Source organism: Musca autumnalis, unplaced genomic scaffold (genome assembly GCF_047663935.1).
Source record: "Musca autumnalis isolate F117 unplaced genomic scaffold, ASM4766393v1 scaffold_3, whole genome shotgun sequence".
In the NCBI taxonomy this organism is placed as follows: Eukaryota; Metazoa; Arthropoda; class Insecta; order Diptera; family Muscidae; genus Musca; species Musca autumnalis.
The window spans coordinates 24,713,822-24,736,067 of NW_027411866.1; the positions used below are offsets into that span (position 1 = coordinate 24,713,822).

Consider the following 22,246-nt stretch of genomic DNA (forward strand, 5'->3'; position numbering starts at 1 on the left):
TAGAGGAGCACCGTAGGTGTTTTCTATAGAATAGAAGAGCACCGTAGGGGTCTTCTATAGAATAGAAGAGCACCGTAGGGGTCTTCTATAGAATAGAAGAGCACCGTAGGGGTCTTCTATAGAATAGAAGAGCACCGTAGGGGTCTTCTATAGAATAGAAGAGCACCGTAGGGGTCTTCTATAGAATAGAAGAGCACCGTAGGGGTCTTCTATAGAATAGAAGAGCACCGTAGGGGTCTTCTATAGAATAGAAGAGCACCGTAGGGCTCTTCTATAGAATAGAAGAGCACCGTAGGGCTCTTCTATAGAATAGAAGAGCACCGTAGGGGTCTTCTATAGAATAGAGGAGCACCGTAGGGGTCTTCTATAGAATAGAGGAGCACCGTAGGGGTCTTTTATAGAATAGAAGAGCACCGTAGGGGTCTTTTATAGAATAGAAGAGGACCGTAGGGCTCTCCTATAGAATAGAAGAGCACCGTAGGGGTCTTCTATAGAATAGAAGAGCACCGTAGGGGTCTTTTATAGAATAGAAGAGGACCGTAGGGGTCTTCTATAGAATAGAGGAGGACCGTAGGGGTCTTCTATAGAATAGAAGAGCACCGTAGGGGTCTTCTATAGAATAGAAAAGCACCGTAGGGGTCTTCTGTAGAAAAGAACACCGTAGGGTTGGGGAGAACCTCTAGATCAACGAGCTTAACACCCAAGCAATCCGATACGATAGAACCCGCTGCCGTGAGATTTATATAGCCTTCAAAAATTCGTCAAGAAAACCACGTTTATGGTTTATTATTAAGATGGCTAATAAATACTTATTTATAGTGTCCTATTTAAGCTACCAAAAGTCTCTAAATATTCACTTTTAAAATGGTCTTTGTTGGCTCCCAAAAACCTCTAAGAAATTTACGTTTATTGGTCTCCAGAAATCTCGAGAATTCCCATATAAATCTCCCATAAAGATAATGTTAATAGTGGTCCTTGTTGGCTCCTAATAATCAGTAAGTAATCATTAAATATAGTGGCATTAGTGGGCCCCAAAAATCTCCCAAAAACTACAGTAGGCCTATTCTGTAACTTTTTAACAATTTTACTCATTGTTTATTTTACAACAATTTCATTTGTTTGTTTTGTAGTTGTTACAAAAACAAAAGAAATTTTAACAACTTTTCAATCGATAAAAGTTACAGAATAGGCCCCCAGGTGCAGGTGTTCTTTTTTGCCTCCTAAAAATCTAAGTGAAGTCTAGTTCGTAATGGCATTTTTCCCTTCTAAAATCTAATAAACGGACCTTTGCTTACTTCCATAATAATCTATGAAGTCCACATTTATAGAGCCATTTGCTCCCAAAAATCTTCAAGAAACCCCGTTTTCTCAGATTTTTTGCAATGAAACACTCCTCTGCTTTTTCTTAAAAAACACCGTTCAAATTTGGATCTTTTTTATTTGAACATCTTTTTTCTTCTTTTAGTCTCTGTGTTTTGTTTTGCAGTTGCACGACTATAAAAATTAGCCGCGAAAAGAAACCACAAAATAGGTCTAGTTTTAAAAAAAATTATACACAAATTTATTAAAAACAATTACGTCTATTCAGAGCGCATCATTTTCTCCTTTTGTCTTTGCATCTTCTTCTTGGACAACTTCTTCTTGGCTGGCTCATCATCGGTGGCCTTGGCAACAACTTCTTCCTTTTCGGTGAGGATGACCTCAACGTGACAGGGTGAGGACATGTAGGGGTTGATGCGACCGTGAGCACGGTAGGTACGACGACGCAAGCATTGGGCACGGTTCACTTGGATGTGATCAACGACCAAACGATCGACATCGAGACCTTTGTAGTCAGCATTGGCTTCGGCGTTGCGGAGCAATTGCAAAAGGAACTCAGCGGATTTTTTGGGCCAACGACCTTGGGTGGTCTTCCACTGTTTGGCTTGGGCGCAACGGCCGACACCACCGTTGAAACGACGGAAGGGAACGCATTCCTTCTTTTCAATGACAGCCTTCAAGAAGCGTTGGGCACGACGCAAGGGCATGCGTTTGATGGCCTGGGCGGTTTCATGGGTGTTCTGTAAGAGAAAAGGGGAATGAAATTACTAAAAAATTGAAACAATAGAGATAAAATAGGCAAATATATCAAATTTCAAGTGTTTAACAGGACAGGTAGTGTCTAAGCTGTTGGTACAAAGCCTCAGCCACTGTTTATCTGTCAATGGGGGTTAATCTCAGCATTTTAGGTTAGTGATAAGTTTGCAAAATAAATCTTATCACATAATATTTTAAAATGCTGTACAATTTTTCTAACTGTGAGTGTGTGAAGATTGTTCGAGATCATGTTTAACAGGACAGGTAATGTCTAAGCTGTTGGTACAAAGCCTCAGCCACTGTTTATCTGTTAAGTAAGTTTTATCTAAGCATTCTAATCAAATGACAATCCTGAAGGTTAACCGAAATTATCAAAATTATTATAAAATGCTGCAATTTAGGGAACTGTTAGAAATTTAAAAATTTGATTAATGTTCAACAGGACAGGTAGTGTCTAAGCTCAATAATTTAAGCCTTAAACACTGTTTATCTGTCGAAAATTTTATCTTAGCATTTTATTTAAATGTAAAGTCAAATGAAAAGGTAGAAGAACTTTACATTTAACGCATAAATGCTGTAAAAAATTATCTCAGGGAAGGGTTGGTTTGATTTTGGAAGAGAGGTCTAATTGAAATAAGTTAAACAATGTAACCAAGTGAAAGAAGAACATTTGGAATTATATACTCAATACTCCAAAATTCTGTGAATTCTTGGCTATTTAAAGTCCCGCCTGTGAGGACGGGTACTTCTTCGCTCTAGCATCTTTGCAATAGTCCAAGGGGATATTGAGAAATCCATATGAACTGATTAAGATGCAAATTATATTTTTTGTGGAGGAACTACTTGTGGAAATAAATCAGGACCAAGCCATTTTCGTATGTAGGTATTAGGAATAATTTCAGTTAAATTTCGAACCATTTCACTTGTAATTTGAGAGTTCCAATTGAAATGGGAATTCTTTTTTATTTATTGCTTTGTAATTGAAGAATACCAATTGAAATCTAATCATTTCATTTATGATATGGAATTTTTATTTGTTACTTGAATTTTATTTGTAATTTGAATTTTTCCATTTGTAATTTCGTAATTTCAATGATTAAATTAAATTTTGGTTTTTTTCGAATTACAAAAAAAAAAGTGTTTCAAATTATTCGAATTTCAAATAAAAAATTCAAATTACAAATGGAAAAATTCGAATTACAAGTGGAATATTTCGAAAAATAAATAGAAAAATTCCAATTACAAAGGAAATAATTTAAATTACAAATGAAAAATGTTAAATTTTAATTTAAATAATTAGAATTGCAATTGGTATTTTGAAATTAAAATGAAATAATTCGAAATTTAATTAGGATGCCACGACCGGGTTGAAATGGTAGGCGCGTCCACCTTGCACTCTGTATGCCCGGCCGATTTCTAGCCCGGGCAAAAATATCATACTTTCGAACGCCTGCAAAATACCTTTCAGCGTAGTACAAGTCCAAACTTCCCGAGATATGGGCCCCCGAAGTTCCGAAAATTCCCTTGTTAAAGTAAGAAAAAAAAATTAAATTAAAAAAAAATGTTGTTTTCGTGCCCTAAATTGGCTCCTGTCCATAGGAGAAAGTCTTAAATCCCCGGCTGAAGGCCGGCAACTTAGAAAAAACTTACAATTTAAAAAAAAAATATTCAGATTTTTTCCGTCAGTTTGTAGAGTATTCAATTTGTTCCGTTTCGAATGATCTTAAGGTAAGGTCATATTAGGCAAATATTTGGTCCAGCGATTGACAGTGTGCGCTTGCTAAGAGCAAGTGAGCACAAATTTCAATGCATTATTTACGGTCACTTGCTCACTGACAGTCGCTGTAGCAAATATTTGCCTAATTTGATCTTGTATCGTAAGACACACCGTTCGGAATAGGCGATAAAAAGTATGGGACCTACTTTTTCATTGATATATTCGAATTTTAATTGGAATTCTCAAATTATAACAGAAATTCTTCGAATTACATTTGAAAATGGTGTTGTTAGCTTCTTGGTTTAAGTCCAGTTTATGGGCCCTCTTAACACGGATCTCTTTGATATGTCTAAACGTTGATAGCCCTTGAGGAATTGATAACAAACTATATGTTTATTTTTTGATAAGGAAAGTTCTGTATATGATATCGTTATTTTGGGAGGACAAGCAAGACAGTACTTAGCCGATGTTGGACTTCAAAAGCCATGGTTGTTTTCAAAATCAACGTTGCTTACGAAATGTCTTGAAACTTCCACATCAAAATATATATGTCATTGTTATCTTCTAGGGCTATCAAAGGTAGACATGACCAAAAGATCCTTGTAGGGGTTTTAAACTTAAATTGTTACAACACTTCTTTAAAGGCTGCTCGTTAACAAATCTAATTTTAAAGTCCCCTGTGAAATTTCCTAAATTTGTTTAGAATCCACGTTTCGAGTCTTCTTTGAAAGCTCCTTCTATTGGAAATAAAGCTAGAAGCCTAAGGAAATTGAATTTTAATGGTTGAATGTGACACTTTGAATGCACTGAGATGACAATGTTTGACGCAAATTTACCTAATATCATTTGGAATTAAATTGTATTTAAATCAGGATTTGACTAAATCAGGATTTCACTAAGAATCTAAATGGGATTCCTGTATTTCATTGTAAAGTCTATATTGGAAAAAATCCTAATACTGAAAAGAAAAACAAATAAACTGAGTTACATATTCTTTATCAACTTGAATTTGAATCATTTACAGACTTCCTTGACATTCATCCGAATGGTAATCCTACAGCCCAATCATAAATGTTATCTTATGGGAGGTTTCTCAAGATCACTATCTCTTCCTATTATAAACATATATAAATCGGTTGCTTGTTGTTGTAACATTAGTTTTACAAAATCTAGTAGATATGCTTCAATTACTTCTATTGTATAAATTTGTTTACATTGTGATGGTGCTGTTGTCGATGCAACAAATTATGGTCGTGGCGCTAAATGGACAATATTTGTCAAAATTGGTCCCACATCTTATATTTAACTGATGTTGTTTGGCCTTGAAAGTTGGTTTTAAACGCTACTCCATGTAAAAGGAAAGGAAATAATACAGGGGAGGCAAACCAATAAAAAAAAGTTCTCAAAATTGCCATTGCATGTCTCTCAAATTTATATGTGTGACCACTTGTGACGTGTGATTTGGAGTTGTTTACAAGGCGAACTTGTCCATATATGAATAACATTCCTATGACTTGTATGTGTTTTTCAAGTACTAAAAGATGTCACTGTAAATACAAAACATTTTGATTATTTAATTCTATTTAAAAACTAAAAATCTCAAACCTGATGTTTTTGTCTCTTAAAGCCATGCGCCAAGCTGGTAAATTCTGGGGTGCCTGTCAAGTCTAAATGTTTATAATATATGCTCTGGAACTCGAATTCAAAAATGCAGTCAATACTAAATAAGCTCTACGATTAAATATGGTTAAGCTTCTGAAGTCTAAATTTTGCTTATATGGTTTCAGGAGCCTAACTAAACAACAGCAGCATTTTCACAACCCTGGATGTATAACTGAGTTAAATTTAATGCTTTTCAGTTCTTAAGGAGCAACAATTCCTCTGTGCAAGATAATATTCCCATTCTTGTAACTTAGTTGCCTTCAAGTCATAAGGCTATGCATTCCTCCACAAAAATGTTACCCAAACATTTGTTTTTTTTTTTTACATTTCAAAATGTATTCAAGACTAAGAAGAATAAGGGAATTGTAAAGATTTCCCATACCCTGCTGATGCTTGAACGAAACCAAAATTTCGCATTTACGAAACCTTTTTATTCTGGCATCTTTGCAAAAGTTAAAATAGACATTGAGTAGGTCCAGCAACTGATTTGAGATGCCACAAACACAAGTTTACCAAGAAATTCACAACTTTTCCGTAACAAAATCCTACAAAAAAAAAGAAACAAAAAATCATTTCTCTAACCTAACCTCACTAATTCACATGTTATTTTCTTTTTTACACTCTTCACACACACGTAGTTTCACGTTCACAGTTGTCAAATTGTTATTGTTGTTGGCTGCATCCATTGGCGGCTCGGCTCAATGTTGTCATTTGCACTGATATGTCGCAATTTTTTTATTGTCTTCTTACCTTGAAATGCACACGTAGATTGGGTCCACGGGCTTTGCAAGCCTTGGCGGCTGTCTCTGGTTCCCTAGAGTAACGACCCATGGTTTGTGTTTAATTTCTGCACAACGCACACATGAAAAGATAAACAAAATACAAAACACATTAGTTGAATGTTTCGACACAGAGATTAGCTGCACACAAATTCATTTTTCTCTTCTTTCACTTGCTTTGCACTTTATAATATTTTCATTTTTCCATGCTACAGATTGTTGTTTATCATTGAGCACTTTCATTTTTTCCATAATTTCATTTATTTTAATGATGTTTTTCAATTTTTTCATAGCATTTTTCGGAAATATCGTACCTTCTTCTTAGTGAATTAAACCGGAAAAGAACTTTTTTGACAGCTGTCATATGGTGGGTAAAACAGTGCAACCCAGCAGTGTTGTATTGTCGTTGACATGGCTGTGTAAATGATGCCACTTTGTTTGCACTGTTATTATCGACAAACAGAGATGCCAGATGGAGAATGTATAAAATCATGTAAAGGGATATTAGAAATTTGTAGAATTTAAAAGATATATTAAATAAGAGATAAATTTAAATATAATTAAAAGTAAATAAAAAAAAAATAATGGACAGAATTGACATATGATCCCTTGTCACATACTTTAATATTTACCCAGCAAAAAATTGGAAGTTGTGGAGTCAGGATTTCACTGTATGTTTCGATGCAGTATAAACGGAGTCGTCAAAAATGCACTCTGTTCAATACATTTTATAAGCACTTGCTTGAAGATCCCGATATGCACTCCACTTTGTTGATCCCTACATGCAGCAGCGACATCATTTCTTCCAAATACAAAAAGGGTGTATAAATTTCTATGATTTTTTATAAAAAAGAGGTCTGTTCCAGGGGCTCAATTATTTTTCTATGAAAATATGAAATGAAAAAATATATAAAGGAAATAAATGTCAAATGAAACAAATTATAAAGAAAATATTTTTCGTTTAAAATTTTCAAGAATCCAGCCCCATTAGTCCCAATTTACATTAGGCGAGTTTACTTGCGGCAAGTCCCAGTTTGTAGAAGAGATACGTAAGGGGAATGGAAATGGCAAAAATTGCTCGTACCGGCAATTCTCAGGCAATTAATTTTATATTTTCGTATTTGACATTATATTCATTGTTTTGAAAACAAAACTTGTCGGAACAGAATTGCCTTTTATAACCCTGAGTTTACAAATGACAGAACAATTGACTTCATGTATTGATTGTCAAAATCCCACAACTTGCCCGTGTGACGTAGGCGTCCCGACAACTGCAAAAACAGTTGTAAAATTTTGAATGAAAATCATAGACATATTTTTGTTTTCCGTTCACATATTTTGTTTTTGTTCATGTTCTTTTGTTTTCAACACATTTCAATTATTATCTCATTTATTTTTACAAAAATGCCAAAAACTTTTCTTCCTTACTGTCTGTTAAAAAAATGATGGAAAAAAATGGGAGGCAAACCACAAATGTATGTATGTGTTAGTAAATCAGAGTTGTATTTGAAGACAAAGTGTCTGGTGTAAACGCCTAGTAAACGCAAGAAGCAAGTTTAAAAAAGGAACGAGAAAAATTGCCGCAAGTAAACTCGGCTAATGTAAATTGGGACTAACTGCAGGAATCTACACATTTTTAATATTTTTTCGATAACATATGGGAAAAAATTCGTAAGCCCTGAGTACATAAGCTGCCTCGCCTGCTTACCTTGCTTGCTTCGGATAAAAGAATAAAAAAGAAAAGGGCAACTCGTTCGAAATTTGCTCGGCCTTCTTTATTATTTTATTTTTATTATGTCAGAAATGAAGCAGGAAAGGAAGGCAAGCAGGCGAGGTAGCTAATGTACCCAGGCCTTTAAGGCCAGAACAGAATCAATCGTCACTTGCTTTGCATGTGGGAAGCAAGTAAAGCAAGCGACGATTGATTCTGTTCTGGCCTTTAAGGCCGTGCCAGAATCAGGTCGCTGCTTGCTTTCAAATGTCAAATTATATGGGGGAACGCCGGCAGAATTGCAAAGAGGCGCCGGCATTCATTTATAATTTGACATTTGAGAAGCAAACAAAGCATGGTACAAAAACACAGGTAGCCGCATCGGCAATTGTTAGTAACATAAGGTGTCAAAATTTGACATTAATTCAATGCACTTGACACATTATGTTACCATCAGCTGGCATGATAATGCTACCTGTATTATTGTACCATGAAACAAAGCATTCTGTTTCTACCCATGGTACATGGTACAATTAGAAAGGTAGATGCCTCAGCCCAGCTGATCGAATCTAAAACGTCAAAAAACTATGAATTCGCCATGAAAAATCAAAACAAAAAACCATATCATGGTACAATTAGAAAGGTAGATGCCTCAGCCCAGCTGATCGAATCTAAAACGTCAAAAAACTATGAATTCGCCATGAAAAATCAAAACAAAAAACCATATGATTCGGTAAGTAAGAGATAGCATGTCTACACTTTATAGACAAACACAAGCGATAAAAAGAGACAACAAGAGACCATTTGGCGAAAATTTTGACAGATTACATTACAAAAAAAGTTGCTTTGTTGTAGCATTTCGCCGATGCATCTACCTTTCTTATTGTACCATGACCCCTACTGTCATGGTGGAATAAGAAGGTGTTATATCAAATCACACAAAACGTCAAATCTCAATAATGCATTACTGTGAATTGCTTGTTTACATTTTTGACAGTTGAACTCGAGTGGATTTCGTAAATGTAAACATAGCATTATTGTGCCATGCCCTACTGTCTATGAAAAAATGACAGCTGGGAGACAGACCAACAAATGTATGCATAGGCCTTGGTCTGGATTCTAGTTCTACGAAAATTTGAAATGAAAAATATTTCCTTTATACTTTTTTTCATTTGACAGTTTTTTCCTTTATAAAAGTTTTCATTCCACTTTTTCATGGAAACAGAATTGAGCCCCAGTCCATCATTTTTTCATAGACAGTAGCAGTAGTAGACAAAAGCAAGGCTGACTTCGTCAGTTGCTTGGCAAAAGACTGCAAATGTCTGAAGTCATGATCCAAATAGAAGGTCATCCAATAAGACAAGCTGATACCTCCACTTCCTTTACTTTTGAAAATGGTAAAACCGGCAAAGGTAGTAAAAGTTGTAAACTACTCCCATATGACTCGTATGGTGTCTGAAGTAAAGGAACGCTTTTCGAGTAAAATGTGATAAAACTTGAAGATTCTTGCACGTAAAGGAACAGAGCTATAGTAACCCATAACAAAATTATCAAAACAAATTTTGGTTTTTTACACCAAATGTTAAAATTTTCTTTTGATATATCGCGAATAAAACATTGTCTACAATTATCTTTGTGTTTTGTGGCGTTTATTGTTGTGTGATAAAAAAAGAAACCAAAAATAAATAAACATCTTTAATAATATCAAAATCAAAACGAAATAATTTTTATTCGCAGCAACAACAACTTTTGACAACAAATGAAGGTGCAGAGTTGTATTTTTTGGTGAATTTGCCGATTGGATGACCTTCTTTATTGGTCCATGGTCTGAAGTATTATGATTTTTTTATAGAAAGAGGCAATTCAGCCAACTTTTTCCACAAAAATAGTCGACTCAACTAACATTTTCTACAGTAAAAGCCAATTCAGCAAAGTTTTTCTCCAGGAAAATGTAACTTAGCAAAAATTTTCTATAGAAAAAGTTATTTTGACGAACATTTTCTATAGAAACAGTCAATTCAACAAGCCTTGTCTATAGAAAATGTCAAACCGTAGACAACTACATCCAAGATGGCACACTTGTACCGGGTGAATGGCTTAAGCGGGGTACACACGATCAGTTTTGTCTGTCGATTTTCCGGAAATATCGATAAATGTCAAACTGTACAGCAACCACAAAATATTAGCTTTGTTTTCTTACTTTTTTAATGGTAAAAGTGTTAAAAGAGAAAAGTGTCAACATTTCTCAAAATTGTTCTCTCATGAACATTTTTGCCAGAAAGTAAAGGAGCAGTTTTTAAATTAGTTTCGTCAGCGTTCGACATTTTCTGCTGTTTTTCGTCCATTTTTTTCTTTATTGTGAAATAATCGTCAAACAAAAGTCAAAAATCAGTTCTACCATTTTTTTACCTGCAGAAATTTTGCTGGTAGCCTGTGGTACCAGCGTGTGTGCTCTCTCTCCTCTCTTAAAAATTGCTGCCAGTTTTACCACTTTTTGGGGTTAAGGAACGCTTTGCAGGTTAAAAATGGTAAATGGTAACAGGTAATTAAGGGAACACATCTATTTTGTGGTTGCCTAATGACCATGGTACAAATACACAGGTAGCCGCATCGGCAATTGTTGGTAACATAAGATGTCAAAATTTGACATCAATTCAATGCAATTGACACATTATGTTACCATCAGCTGGCTTGATAATGCCACCTGTATTATTGTACCATGCTAATGACTGACCATGGTACAATCATACAGGTAGCATTTTCAAGCCAGCTGTTGGTAACATAATGTGTCAATTGCATTGAATTGATGTCAAATTTTGACATCTTATGTTACCAACAATTGCCGATGCGGCTACCTGTGTATTTGTACCATGTGACTGACAAAAATGAACGGCCACACTGGCAAGCAACCGATTATTTGAGCAAAACTGACAGCCAAATCTGATCGTGTGTACCCCACTTTAGACTTTATCCTTACGACGGTGGTGCTCAAAATAGTTTGTGCATTAGTCTCTCAGTGTGCCACCGTGGTGCAATGGTATGCACACCCGCCTTGCACGCTGAAGGTCGTGGGTTCGATTCCCCGGCCAGTCAACATCAAAATTTTCAACGGTGGCAAAATACCCCTCAGTAATGTTGGCGACATTTTCTGAGTATTTCAGCCATGTAAAGCTTCTCTACAAAGTGGTGTCTTAAGACACGCCGTTCGGACTCGGCGATAAACAGTAGGTCCCATATCATTGAGCTAATATGAATCGGGGTGCACTCATTGATATGAGAGAAGTCTCCCTTGTCCCGTATGGGATGTTTGTGGAACAATTAAAATTAGTCTCTCAGAGCGAGTCTTTCCTTTGCTAAACCACGACGGATGAGAATGAAGAGAACCTATGTTGTTGTTGCAGTCACGTTAACGTATATGGGTGATCTTGGCTGCCTTACGATTTTTTTTTTGGAAAGTAATGCTATGTTTACATTTACGAAATCCACTCGATTTCATCTGTCAAATCCATAGGTTAAACGTCAAATGAAATCCAATGGATTTCAGATGAGATTTCATTTGACGTTTGAGCTATGGAATTGACAGATGAAATCGAGTGGATTTCGTAAATGTAAACTTAGCATAAGTGCATATTTTCTATCTTCTGAAAGTCATTTAGGGCTCGGCGATCAATTTCAAGAAAATTAAGGGCGGTTTAGCCGTAATTTTTCAGGAGATTCCTCTACCTTCCCTCCCAGTCCTTGGTTTGGCTGGCTTATGTGTTTCACGAAAACGATTATTTCTATATTTTCGTGACTTTTGCACATTATTTCAAATGTATTCGACTAAATATTCAAAAATAAGCAAAAATTCCATTTATTTCTGCCGTTTTTATAATGAAATATAAACAGTTTTCTCTTTTCTAGGATAGCGATTTTCCTTAGCCCTAAATTTTAATAATTTGTTATAAAATATAATATTTTTGCACACAGGAACAAAGATTCTGTTCGCAATTATTGAAATTTATACTAATATTGCAGAAAAAGTCTGGTATTGACTGTTTTTTTGCCAAAATATTTAACAAAAGTTACAAAAACCGAATATTTTTGACGCATAGAAAACAGGTTTAACAAATTGTTGTTTGTAATTCTCGCTTATAGGGTTGCCATGGATCCATGCTACATACATTTTTTAATAGCCACAGGACCAAAATTTTTTTAAGTATTTGTTTTTTTTTTTTTTTTTTGAATATTGGTTATGGGGTTCTAAAATACTGAGGTGTTATTATTGGTGAAATTGAAAACCGAATATTTTTGACACTCACTGTATGTATAATAATAAAAAAATAAAAACAAAATAATAAAATAAATAAGAACTAAAATAAAATAGAAATAAAAATAAATAAAGTTAATAATTAAAATAGAATAAACAAGTAAGAACGGCGTTAAGTTCGGCCGGGCCGAACTTGTTATACCCTCCACCACAAGTTGTATTGAAGTAAAATGGAATAATTAGTTTCCTTTCGTGTATGAAGAAGACTTAATACTAAATTTCAGCAATTTCGATAAAACAATGTAAGGCACCATTCTATGGGGGCTATTTCCAAACTTCGATCTATACCGACAAATTTCTGACGGAAAGTTTTTAGGCTCAAAGAATTTAGTCTTCTTTCTACCAAATTTCCTATATTTCGGTAAGAGAATGTGGCTAAAACTTAAAAAATACCGAAAATCAAGAAGTACGCTTCTATGGGGATATATGAAGACGTGGACCTATACTGATAATACTCTTCTGGAATATTTTATAACTCTTGCAAGACGAAATAACGAATTTCAGCCATTTCGGTTGGATATTGACGTCACAATCTTCTTACTTACTTAGCTGGCCTTTTACAGAACATTTGTTCCATAAGCCGAACTAAGAAAAAATCTCCAATCCTCTCTGTTTGCTGCTGTATTTTCCCAATCTGGGATATGTAACTTTGTGATATCTCGTTTCACTTGTTCGCTCCAACGAAGCTTTGGCCTTCCAGATCTGCGAGAACCTCCATGCGGCCCGTATTTATACGCCTTTTTAGCGGGTTCATCATCACTCATTCTTATAACATGGCCTAGCCATCGCAATCGTTGTATCTCGATTCGTTCAACTATATTGATGTCATTGTATAGTTGATACAGCTCGATGTTCATACGACGCCGATATTCGCCGTCAACACAGATTGGCCCATAGATCTTTCGTAGAATTTTTCTCTCAAACACACAAAGCACTGCCTTATCTGCTTGAGCAAGTACCCATGCTTCGGAACCATACATTAGCACGGGTAGTATCAGTGTTTTGTACAGTGTTATTTTTGTTTGACGAGAGGTGGCTTTATTCCTAAACTGCTTACTCAGCCCAAAGTAGCATCTGTTAGCCAACACTATTCTTCTTCGTATTTCACAACTGATGTTATTTGTTGTGTTTATGGCGGTGCCGAGGTAGACGAAGTCCTTTACTACCTCAAAATTATAGGTACCAACATTCACAGATGGTGCGGTGTTTATGGACATATTACGCGTCGATACCATCAACTTGGTTTTTACTCCGTTTACTGCCAGACCAACTTTAGCAGATTCTCTTTCGACTTTTGCAAAGGTGTCAGTTACTTCCTTTACCGATCGACCCATGATGTCAATGTCGTCGGCATAAGCCAGTAACATGTGGCTGTTCGTGTATATTGTTCCATTTCTTTTGACCTTCGCGTCTCGTATGACCTTTTCCAGTAGGATGGAAATCGGGAGGTACCGTTGTATGGGGGCTATATCGAAACGTGGACCTATTGAAGACGCAACCTTCAAAATACGAAAAATCGGGAGGTACCTTTCCATGGGGGCTATATGAAGATGTGGACCGATACCGACAAAATTCTAGGGGAAAGTTTTATACCCCTAAGGAAGACTACGTACCAAATTTCAGCCATTTTGGTAGGATAATGAAGCTAAAACCTTAAAAATACCGAAAATCGGGTGGTACCGTTCTATGGGGGCTATATGAAGGTGTGGACCGATACCGACAAAATTCTGGGGGAAAGTTTCATACCCCTAAAGAAGACTACGTACCAAATTTCAGCCATTTTGGTAGGATAATGAAGCTAAAACCCTAAAAATACCGAAAATCGGGAGGTACCGTTCTATGGGGGCTATATGAAGGTGTGGACCGATACCGACAAAATTCTGGGGGAAAGTTTTATACCCCTAAAGAAGACTACGTACCAAATTTCAGCCATTTTGGTAGGATAATGAAGCTAAAACCTTAAAAATACCGAAAATCGGGAGGTACCGTTCTATGGGGGCTATATCAAAACGTGGACCGATATATCCCATTTTCAATACCAACCATCCTGCAAGTAATAAAAACTTCTGTACCAAATTTTGACTCTGTATCTTTAAAATTGCGAGCTGTATCTTGATTTCAACAGACAGACAGACGGACGGACGGACTGACGGACGGACGGACGGACAGACGGACATGGTCAAATCGACATAGAATTTTATGCTGATCAATAATATATATACTTTATAGGGTCTCCGACGAATATTTCGATGTGTTACAAACGGAATGACAAATTTAATTATACCCTCCATATGGTGGAGGGTATAAAAATTAAATTAAAATTAAAAAATTAAATTAAAATGGTAAAAATAAATAAATATGTATAAAATTAAAATAAAATAAAAAGAAAATAATAAAATAAATAAGAATTAAAATAAAAAATAAAATAGAAATAAAAATAAAAATAAACAAAATTAATAATTAAAATAGAATAAAAAATAACAAAATTAAAAAGGTAAAAATAAATAAATATGTATAATAATAAAATAAAAATAAAATAAATAAGTAAATAAATAAAAAATAATAATAAAATAAAAAGAAAATAATAAAATAAATAAGAATAAAAAAAAAAATAAAATAGAAATAAAAATGAATAAAATTAATAATTAAAATAGAATAAAAATAAAAAAAACTGATGTCCTCTGCAGCCAATGCTTTTCTTTCTCGCGAATTAACATTATATTTACTATAATATTAATATCAATAAATAAATAAAAAATTAAAATTAAAAAGGTAAAAATAAATATGTACAATAATAAAATCAAAATAAAAAGAAAACAATAAAATAAATAAGAATTAAAATAACAAAAAAAAATAAATATGGAATAAAATAAAAATAAATAAATAAAAATCATAATAAAATAAAACCTCAAATAAAATTATAAATTAAATGAACAAAAATCGGCCAAAATTGTCTAGCAGAAGAACAAAGGAGCCAGAAATAATCACCGCAATTTTTTCTAGTTTTTGGAATATGCGTTTTTTTAGCACAAAAATGAAAGTGTAATAGAGTACCATTTAGGGCAAGTTCTGGAATACAATTATAATTAGAAGTATAGTCGAAATCACTTATAACGTCGTTCAAGGGCCTTGCAAGCAAATTTCGAACTGGGTTGCCCTTTTCTTTTTTATTCTTTTATAACAAGTAATCAAGTCCCAATTTACATTTGGCGAGTTTACTCGCGGCAATTGTCAGTTTGTAGGTGAGACATATGGTAAGCCTTTGCCTCTCAGCCCCCTCTCTCACCTACAAACTGACAATTGCCGCAAGTAAACTCGCCTAATGTAAATTGGGACCAAGGCAGGCAGGCGAGGCAGCTTATGTACACAGGCCTTAAAGGCCTCGCCGCTCTGCTACATTTCATAGAATTAAGAGGAAATTTTCACAATTTACAAATGAAATACAAATAATTTGAATAATACAAATTGATATTTTATTGTAAAAAAATCAATAAAATTTTTTCCTTTTTCGAAAAGAAAAAAACAGTAAAAATTAGTAGATTCTTGCAGTTCTGAAACAGACCAAAAAATGAGATCTATATCTTACAAAACACAAAACATAAACACATATTCATTTATATTAAAACATTACATTTGAAAATACAAACTAACATAGTTTTGACTCCATAAATAGATGCTATCTCCAGTGTGGAAGTGTATATAATATTAAAAATTATCTATGAACAAACACCAAAATACTTCAAGAGTTGTATGCTTGGTACACAAAAGGATTAAACTCAAGAACAAACATTACCCAGCAAAAAGTTTGCATCCACGGAAGCAGTTAAATCACTGGTGCAAGTGTCACGAAGTGCTTCTTTTTCTATGAATTCCTCAGTGAATTTTACAAGGGAGCGCGCAGAAAGGAAGCACTCCATTTTGCTTCCGCAGCATGCAGTTAGGAAGCACTCCATTTTGCTTCCGCAGCACGCAGCTAGGAAGCACTCCATTTTTACAATTTTTACCACTTTTACGAGTTTTGCGTTCCCGTACACAAAATTTGTATGAAAATCGTTTACGACTTTTACCACTTTGTAAAGTACGGGAACAGGCCATTAATAAGACATTTTAATTTTATTCTTATAGGCCGTTTATATATAACAAGGTTAACCCAGTGGGTCTGGGTTTCAAATGTCATTTCCATTGTATATACTTCAAACAAATCCTCATAAAGAAGGTTGACCCTGCAAAAAACTATAATATAAACGCCGTATTACTTTAATTTCATTTGTTGAATGAAAATTGAATTTTTTATCGTTTATAGATAAAAGTGCTTGTTGGATGTAATCCAAATGTGAGGAAAAGGATTGCCTTTTTCATTAGTCCACTGGAAGCGCATCCATGCATGTAATGAAATCCTCACTCCAACTTGCACCACTTCCATTTTTTTTTTGCTGGGTATTGGTTCGACATTTTTGTTGGAATCAATACAAAATGTATTAAATGAAAAATGCGGATATTTATTTCTGCGAGAGATACCATTAAAACAGGTAAAAATAATGTATTACGCGACTAATGGCACTTAACAAATTTGTTTTCGTACAGACAATCAATGTTTGTTTGCGTAGCAGGTATAAAATATCCTCTTCTATAATTCTGGATTTTGTTTTATAAAAATACTAAACGCTTAAAAGTAATTATCATGGTTGAAGAAGAAAGGATGGTAGCTAATGCTTTTGTCAGTTTTTAATTTTTCCCCTTCGCTCGTCCCAAAAATCTTCAAAGCAATATACACAAATTGTGTATGCATGTGTTCACTGTTTGGGTAATATGCCAAATTATTTTGGAAACAATCAAATCCTATGACAATTAAATTGCATTTTGAACATGTTCTATAGATCTTTTCGAACTCGAAGTCCATTATTTCTTCTACCATTGCAATCATCATTATTTCTCTCTTCTTCCACGCATTGCAGGAAAAACAATGTAACTTTCCTTCGAACGGTAGCTGATCCACTGTCACTGAGTGTTTTTAGTTCACTTAGGAGGTAGTTGGCAAACGATGTGTTAGGATCCAAGGCGTTTTGGTTTCGTTGTTTCATTGCAATCACTGCCTCCCGCATAGTTTCTGCAATCTGAGCTGCTGCGGATTGCTCAGGCGGAGCAGGCGAAAATTGCGGCTGCAGTGGGTTTGATGTCGGTAGAGGTGTTAACAATGATGGTGACGGGGAATTCTCAATAGCAACTGAAAAAAAGTTAATGGCTTTAGTCAAAGAATGATGGGATTTTTGTCAACATTTTACTTACAATTACTTTCGGAATCAACTCTTTCTGAATCAATTTCTATAGACCAATTCGATTTTGTTTCCTGTGTCTGCTGCTGTATATCCTCAGCTCGTCCAACAAAATCCATTAGGTTGAAATATCTCCATTTCGGTGGCGATTTGGTTTTGGATCTACTAGCATATCCTCGATATTGTATCCTTAAGTTTGTCCATTTAGCTTTAAGGTCGTCAGGCGTATATTTTTTATCAAATTCTTCACTTATATGTTGCCAACACTTGTCCCGTATTGTTTTGTTAGTGTATCCCTCATAAGCTGCATTCCAGAGACATGTTTGTTTTTCCACCAAAGAGATGAGTTTGAGTATGTCATCCTCTGTCCATTCCTTTATTACCTTAGGTTTCATTCGACGTTTTTTAAGAGGCGTTTCACCATCGGAGGATTCCATTTTTGTTTTATTCTATTTAGTAGAAAGTTGTTTTTTTGTTTGTTTATGAATTTGTTGATACCACCGCCAATTCCTCTCCCCTCTCCCTTCACAAAAGAAAGTGGTGATGGCCGAAAAATAGTGGAATCAAAACAAAAACGCTGACAAGGTAGGAACACTTAGTTTGAAAAAACTACTTCTGAAAATAGGGTTCTAGAATCGGCTTAAACATCTGTTAAGATTTGACATTTCCGGTGATGTCAATAGTGCGAAAAGAAAAACGCAAGTTTCCTCTGGTGCCGAATAATTTTTGTCGTCTTTCTTTTATTTTTATTATATCAGAAATGAAGCAGGCGAAGCAGCTTATGTACCCAGGCCTTTAGAATAGAAATATAATGGATTTTTGTCTTGCTTGTGTGGCTTTATTTCGGGTAAAAGAATAAAGAACGGCCAAGACCATGGCAAAACTACCAGGTAGTGGTATCACACCAGCTGGTCGAATATGAAAAGTCAAATCCCTTTATAAAAAAAAATATTTTTGTTGCAATTTCCCCAACAAGATAAAGGAAGTTTTGACATAACATATTCAAAATTTTACGATGCCACTACCTGGGTAATTGTGCCATGGCCAAGACTAATTTAAGCAAAGCAAGTAACAGGCTGATTGTGCTTCTACCTTAGCCAATTTTTTAAGTTAAGCTATTTTTATACGGACTTTATTTTACATAACGACTGTTGCTTTTTACGGATCTTAATTTTGTACACATAAGGCCATTATTATATGTTCTCTTTAACTATTGGATGGATTTGAAAACGCAAAATAAACCAATTTAGAGGCATGAAAAATACAATTTTCATATTAGAAGCTAATGCCAAGAAGGTCCTTCTTGAAATTTAATGATCATTTTTTTCACTTCTTTCACTTTTTTTTGGTGTTCAAAATGTAGTAGGATCACTCATGAAATTTGGAACTTCGATATTTGCTACAATAAAATACCTTTTTTTCATCCTAAACGTGTAATAAAAATGACCTATGACAGTTCTGAATGCTTTATATTTACATTTTGATTCAAATTTGTTCCATTTTAGAGGATTTTCAAAATGTATTTACGTTTTTCCTGAGAAAATTTTAAGAACGACCCTATTATTGTAAATTTGTTAGTTGTTTTTGTAAATTTGTTAGTTGTTGTAATTCATGCATATACCGTATATAAATACGCCTTGACAACACTGTTGTTTTTCTAAATTTGTTATTGTAATTCATGTATATACCTTATAAAAATATGTCTTGATGCCGACCGTGTAAAACCGCTTTACCGATATATATCACTAAAATTAAAATGTTTATAATTTCGGTTATTAACGATGTTTTTGGTAAGTTAGCGACGATTTAAAAGTGGTCATGAAGTTCTACCGATAGCAAGAGTGCTATCAACTTTTATTTGAATTTTCATTCAAAATTTTTCGTTTTAATTTTACCACATTCGAATCATGTTGCGTGCATTTAACCATGAAATTTTCTGTGTTGCCAGGCCACCTCAACACGATCACACAAATTTATGTGCTGGCACCATGGTGGAATAAGAAGGTGTTACATCAAATCATACCAAACGTCAAAATTGTTCAACAATAACGGATTACTGCTCGTTTACCTTTTGAATGTGATTTTATTCACAATAATGCATTTTGACAACTAGTGTGATAATCAGCTGTTTTCCCGTTGTACCTGTATTAGTCTGTGTTTAGACACACAAATTTCTCGGGAAAGTAAATTGAGTTTTTTGGGAGAGAGCGCAGAGGAAAGAGCTCCTCAATACTCATTCCTACCCCCTATTCCCTAAAAACAGTGTTTGAATTTGCTACCAGCACAGCACTGAAATCACTAAAAATATGCTATTGCTATGCTGTGCTGTTTTCAAAAACAAAATCGAAAACTGTTGCTGTGCTATGCTGCGAACATAAAAGTAGCACAGCACATGGTCTCTATGCTGTGCTTCTGAAATCTTCACAGCACATAGCATAGTCATCCAAAATAAAAACGAAAACTGTTGCTGTGCTATGCTGCGAACATAAAAGTAGCACAGCACATGGTCTATGCTGTGCTTCTGAAATCTGCGAAGCACACAGCATAGCATAGTCATCAAAATCAAAAACGAATGCTATTGCTATGCTGTGCTGCAGACATTTTAACAGCATAGTAAACAGCCGCAGTCGAGAAAACAAAAACGAAAACTATTGCTGTACTGTGCTATGAACAAAATCAACAGCATAGCATCAAACATAACCCAGAAAAATGTTTGATGGCAAAGAAGTACATATGTAGTTTTTTGACGTTTCTTCTATTTTCATATTACCATACGTTTTGGACAAATGTGTTTGTTTAACTCATTTTGCAACGTTCACAATTAAAAACGTAGGGGAACACACATACAATTCATTTATAAACAAGTCCACCAACAATATTTTGCAAAAAACTCGACTTATTTGCCATTTTTCGACAACTAATACAAGAAATGTATTCGTTTTATTGACAAACTGTATATTTCTCCCTTACGAAGATTGAAACAAATAGCAATAGAAAATAACGGAAAAACAATAGCTCTGTTCCAGAACTAAAAAGTTTTTACAATTTTTACCACTTTTACACATTTTGCGTTCCCGTACACAAAATTTATATGAAAATCGTTTACGACTTTTACAACTTTTACGACTTTTACCACTTTATAAAGTACGGGAACAGGCCAAATGAGAGAATTTTTGAGAGTAAAATGCCACTGCTAAACGTCTGCTGACAAAGAAAAAGTTATGGTATGTTTACATTTACGAAATCCACTCGATTTGCCAATTCCATTGCTTATACGTCAAATGAAATCCACTGGATTTTAGACGAGTTTTCAATTGACATTTACGTAAAGTTGAAAGCGATTGGATTTCGTAAATGTAATCGTACTATCAATTGGTCTGTTTCTTTACAAAAAAAAAAAAAATGGTAAAAATAGTATGCTCATATAAATTGTATGTTTTCTAAAGCGTTCCTTTGCAGGTTACAAATTATAAGAAATGGTAATCCCAGGCACGTAAAGGAACAGAACAAGGCGAATTTAACAAGGTGATCCAATAGTTGACGTTAGGTTGTAGTCTTCATTTGCTGTCAAATTTTTTTTGCGCCAAATTTTCCCTAAAATTTAGAAGAAAACATTAAAATATTATTCGCGAAGCTTAAACAAAGATGTTGTACACAGATATTTTTTATAGAAGCGAAATATTTGTTATTTATTTTTGATTAAAAATATGTTTTGACAGCAAATGAAGACATAGGTTGCTATTATTGTATCACCTTCTTTCTTACACCATGGAACAGAACAAATATGTTTCTAATATGCTGTTTATATTAGAGCTTTTTGCAGGGTTAACCTTCTTTATAAAGATTTGTTTGAAATATAAGCAATGGAATTGACATTTAAAACCCAGTCGGTTTGTTAAATCTTGTTATATATGAACGGGGTATAAGACAATGTATTTATTGGTCTGTTCCTTTACTTTTGAAAGTGGTAAAACCGGCAAATGTAGCAAAAGTTGTAAACTGTTTTCATATGAATTGTATGGTGTCTGAAGTAAAGGAACGCTTTTTGAGTAAAAAGTTGTAAAACTTGAAGATTCTTGCACGTAAAGGAACAGAGCTTTAGTATTTGAACTGCTGTAGATTTGTCAAATGTTATTGTGCGAATTTACACATTTGGTTTTAAGTTAATTTACAAAGAAATGAAAAAAAGAGCGATATCAATAAATATTTGTATACAGTCAGAGTCAAAAGAAAGTTTACACCTCACAAAAAGTTGTTAATAGCATAATTACACAGGTATAATGATATAATAAATATAAAACACAAATACAATTTTTTTAAGTGTTTAGTGTTGAATTAAAATCCATAAAATATTGGGCCTTGTATAATCTTAATTATGAAATAAATGAAGATTGATAAAATAACCCAAAATTTCAAGAGTCAAAAGAAAGTTTACACTCTTGCCAAAAGTAAGACATTTTTTAATTCTTTAGCTTGACATGCCTTTATTTTGGCTTTTTAGCTTATTTTGATTCTATTCGAGTGTCTAAATAATAAATCCACCAGTATTTTGGCCGAATCCGGTGATAATACCCCATTGGACCCGAATTACAGCTTTCGGGCAATTTTGACACAAAATGGGGCTTTATTTAACATTCTTTTGGATTTTTTCGGTAAGTACGCAATGGATTTGAAGTCTAGAGACTACAATGAGTGATCCTAGATGCATGGGCGTAAAAC

General features: G+C 34.4%; 2 protein-coding genes across 2 annotated transcripts; both read right to left on the bottom strand.

Annotated features, from left to right (window-relative positions):
• Positions 1 to 1,467: 1,467 nt before the first annotated feature.
• Positions 1,468 to 6,602, bottom strand: RpL17 (ribosomal protein L17). Its single transcript, XM_073973580.1, has 3 exons — positions 6,549 to 6,602; positions 6,206 to 6,302; positions 1,468 to 2,060 (listed from the first exon to the last, which is right to left on the bottom strand). The coding sequence occupies exons 2-3, from the start codon at positions 6,284 to 6,286 to the stop codon at positions 1,581 to 1,583; spliced, it is 561 nt and encodes a 186-aa protein (XP_073829681.1). The 5' UTR covers positions 6,287 to 6,302; positions 6,549 to 6,602; the 3' UTR covers positions 1,468 to 1,580.
• Positions 6,603 to 15,704: 9,102 nt separating this feature from the next.
• On the bottom strand, positions 15,705 to 18,107 carry LOC141396714 (uncharacterized). The gene is made up of 2 exons (XM_073972352.1): positions 17,541 to 18,107; positions 15,705 to 17,478 (listed from the first exon to the last, which is right to left on the bottom strand). The coding sequence occupies exons 1-2, from the start codon at positions 17,962 to 17,964 to the stop codon at positions 17,126 to 17,128; spliced, it is 777 nt and encodes a 258-aa protein (XP_073828453.1). The 5' UTR covers positions 17,965 to 18,107; the 3' UTR covers positions 15,705 to 17,125.
• Between the last annotated feature and the right edge of the window lie 4,139 nt (positions 18,108 to 22,246).

What these genes read in the sequence shown, in the direction of transcription:
- RpL17 (XM_073973580.1), bottom strand. Translation starts at nt 6,286, where the DNA reads ATGGGTCGTTACTCTAGGGAACCAGAGACAGCCGCCAAGGCTTGCAAA. An exon ending in ATCTACGTGTGCATTTCAAG is followed by an intron (nt 2,061 to 6,205) that starts GTAAGAAGACAA and finishes TTTCTCTTACAG; the next exon opens with AACACCCATGAAACCGCCCA.
- LOC141396714 (XM_073972352.1), bottom strand. Translation starts at nt 17,964, where the DNA reads ATGGAATCCTCCGATGGTGAAACGCCTCTTAAAAAACGTCGAATGAAA. An exon ending in AGTTGATTCCGAAAGTAATT is followed by an intron (nt 17,479 to 17,540) that starts GTAAGTAAAATG and finishes ACTTTTTTTCAG; the next exon opens with TTGCTATTGAGAATTCCCCG.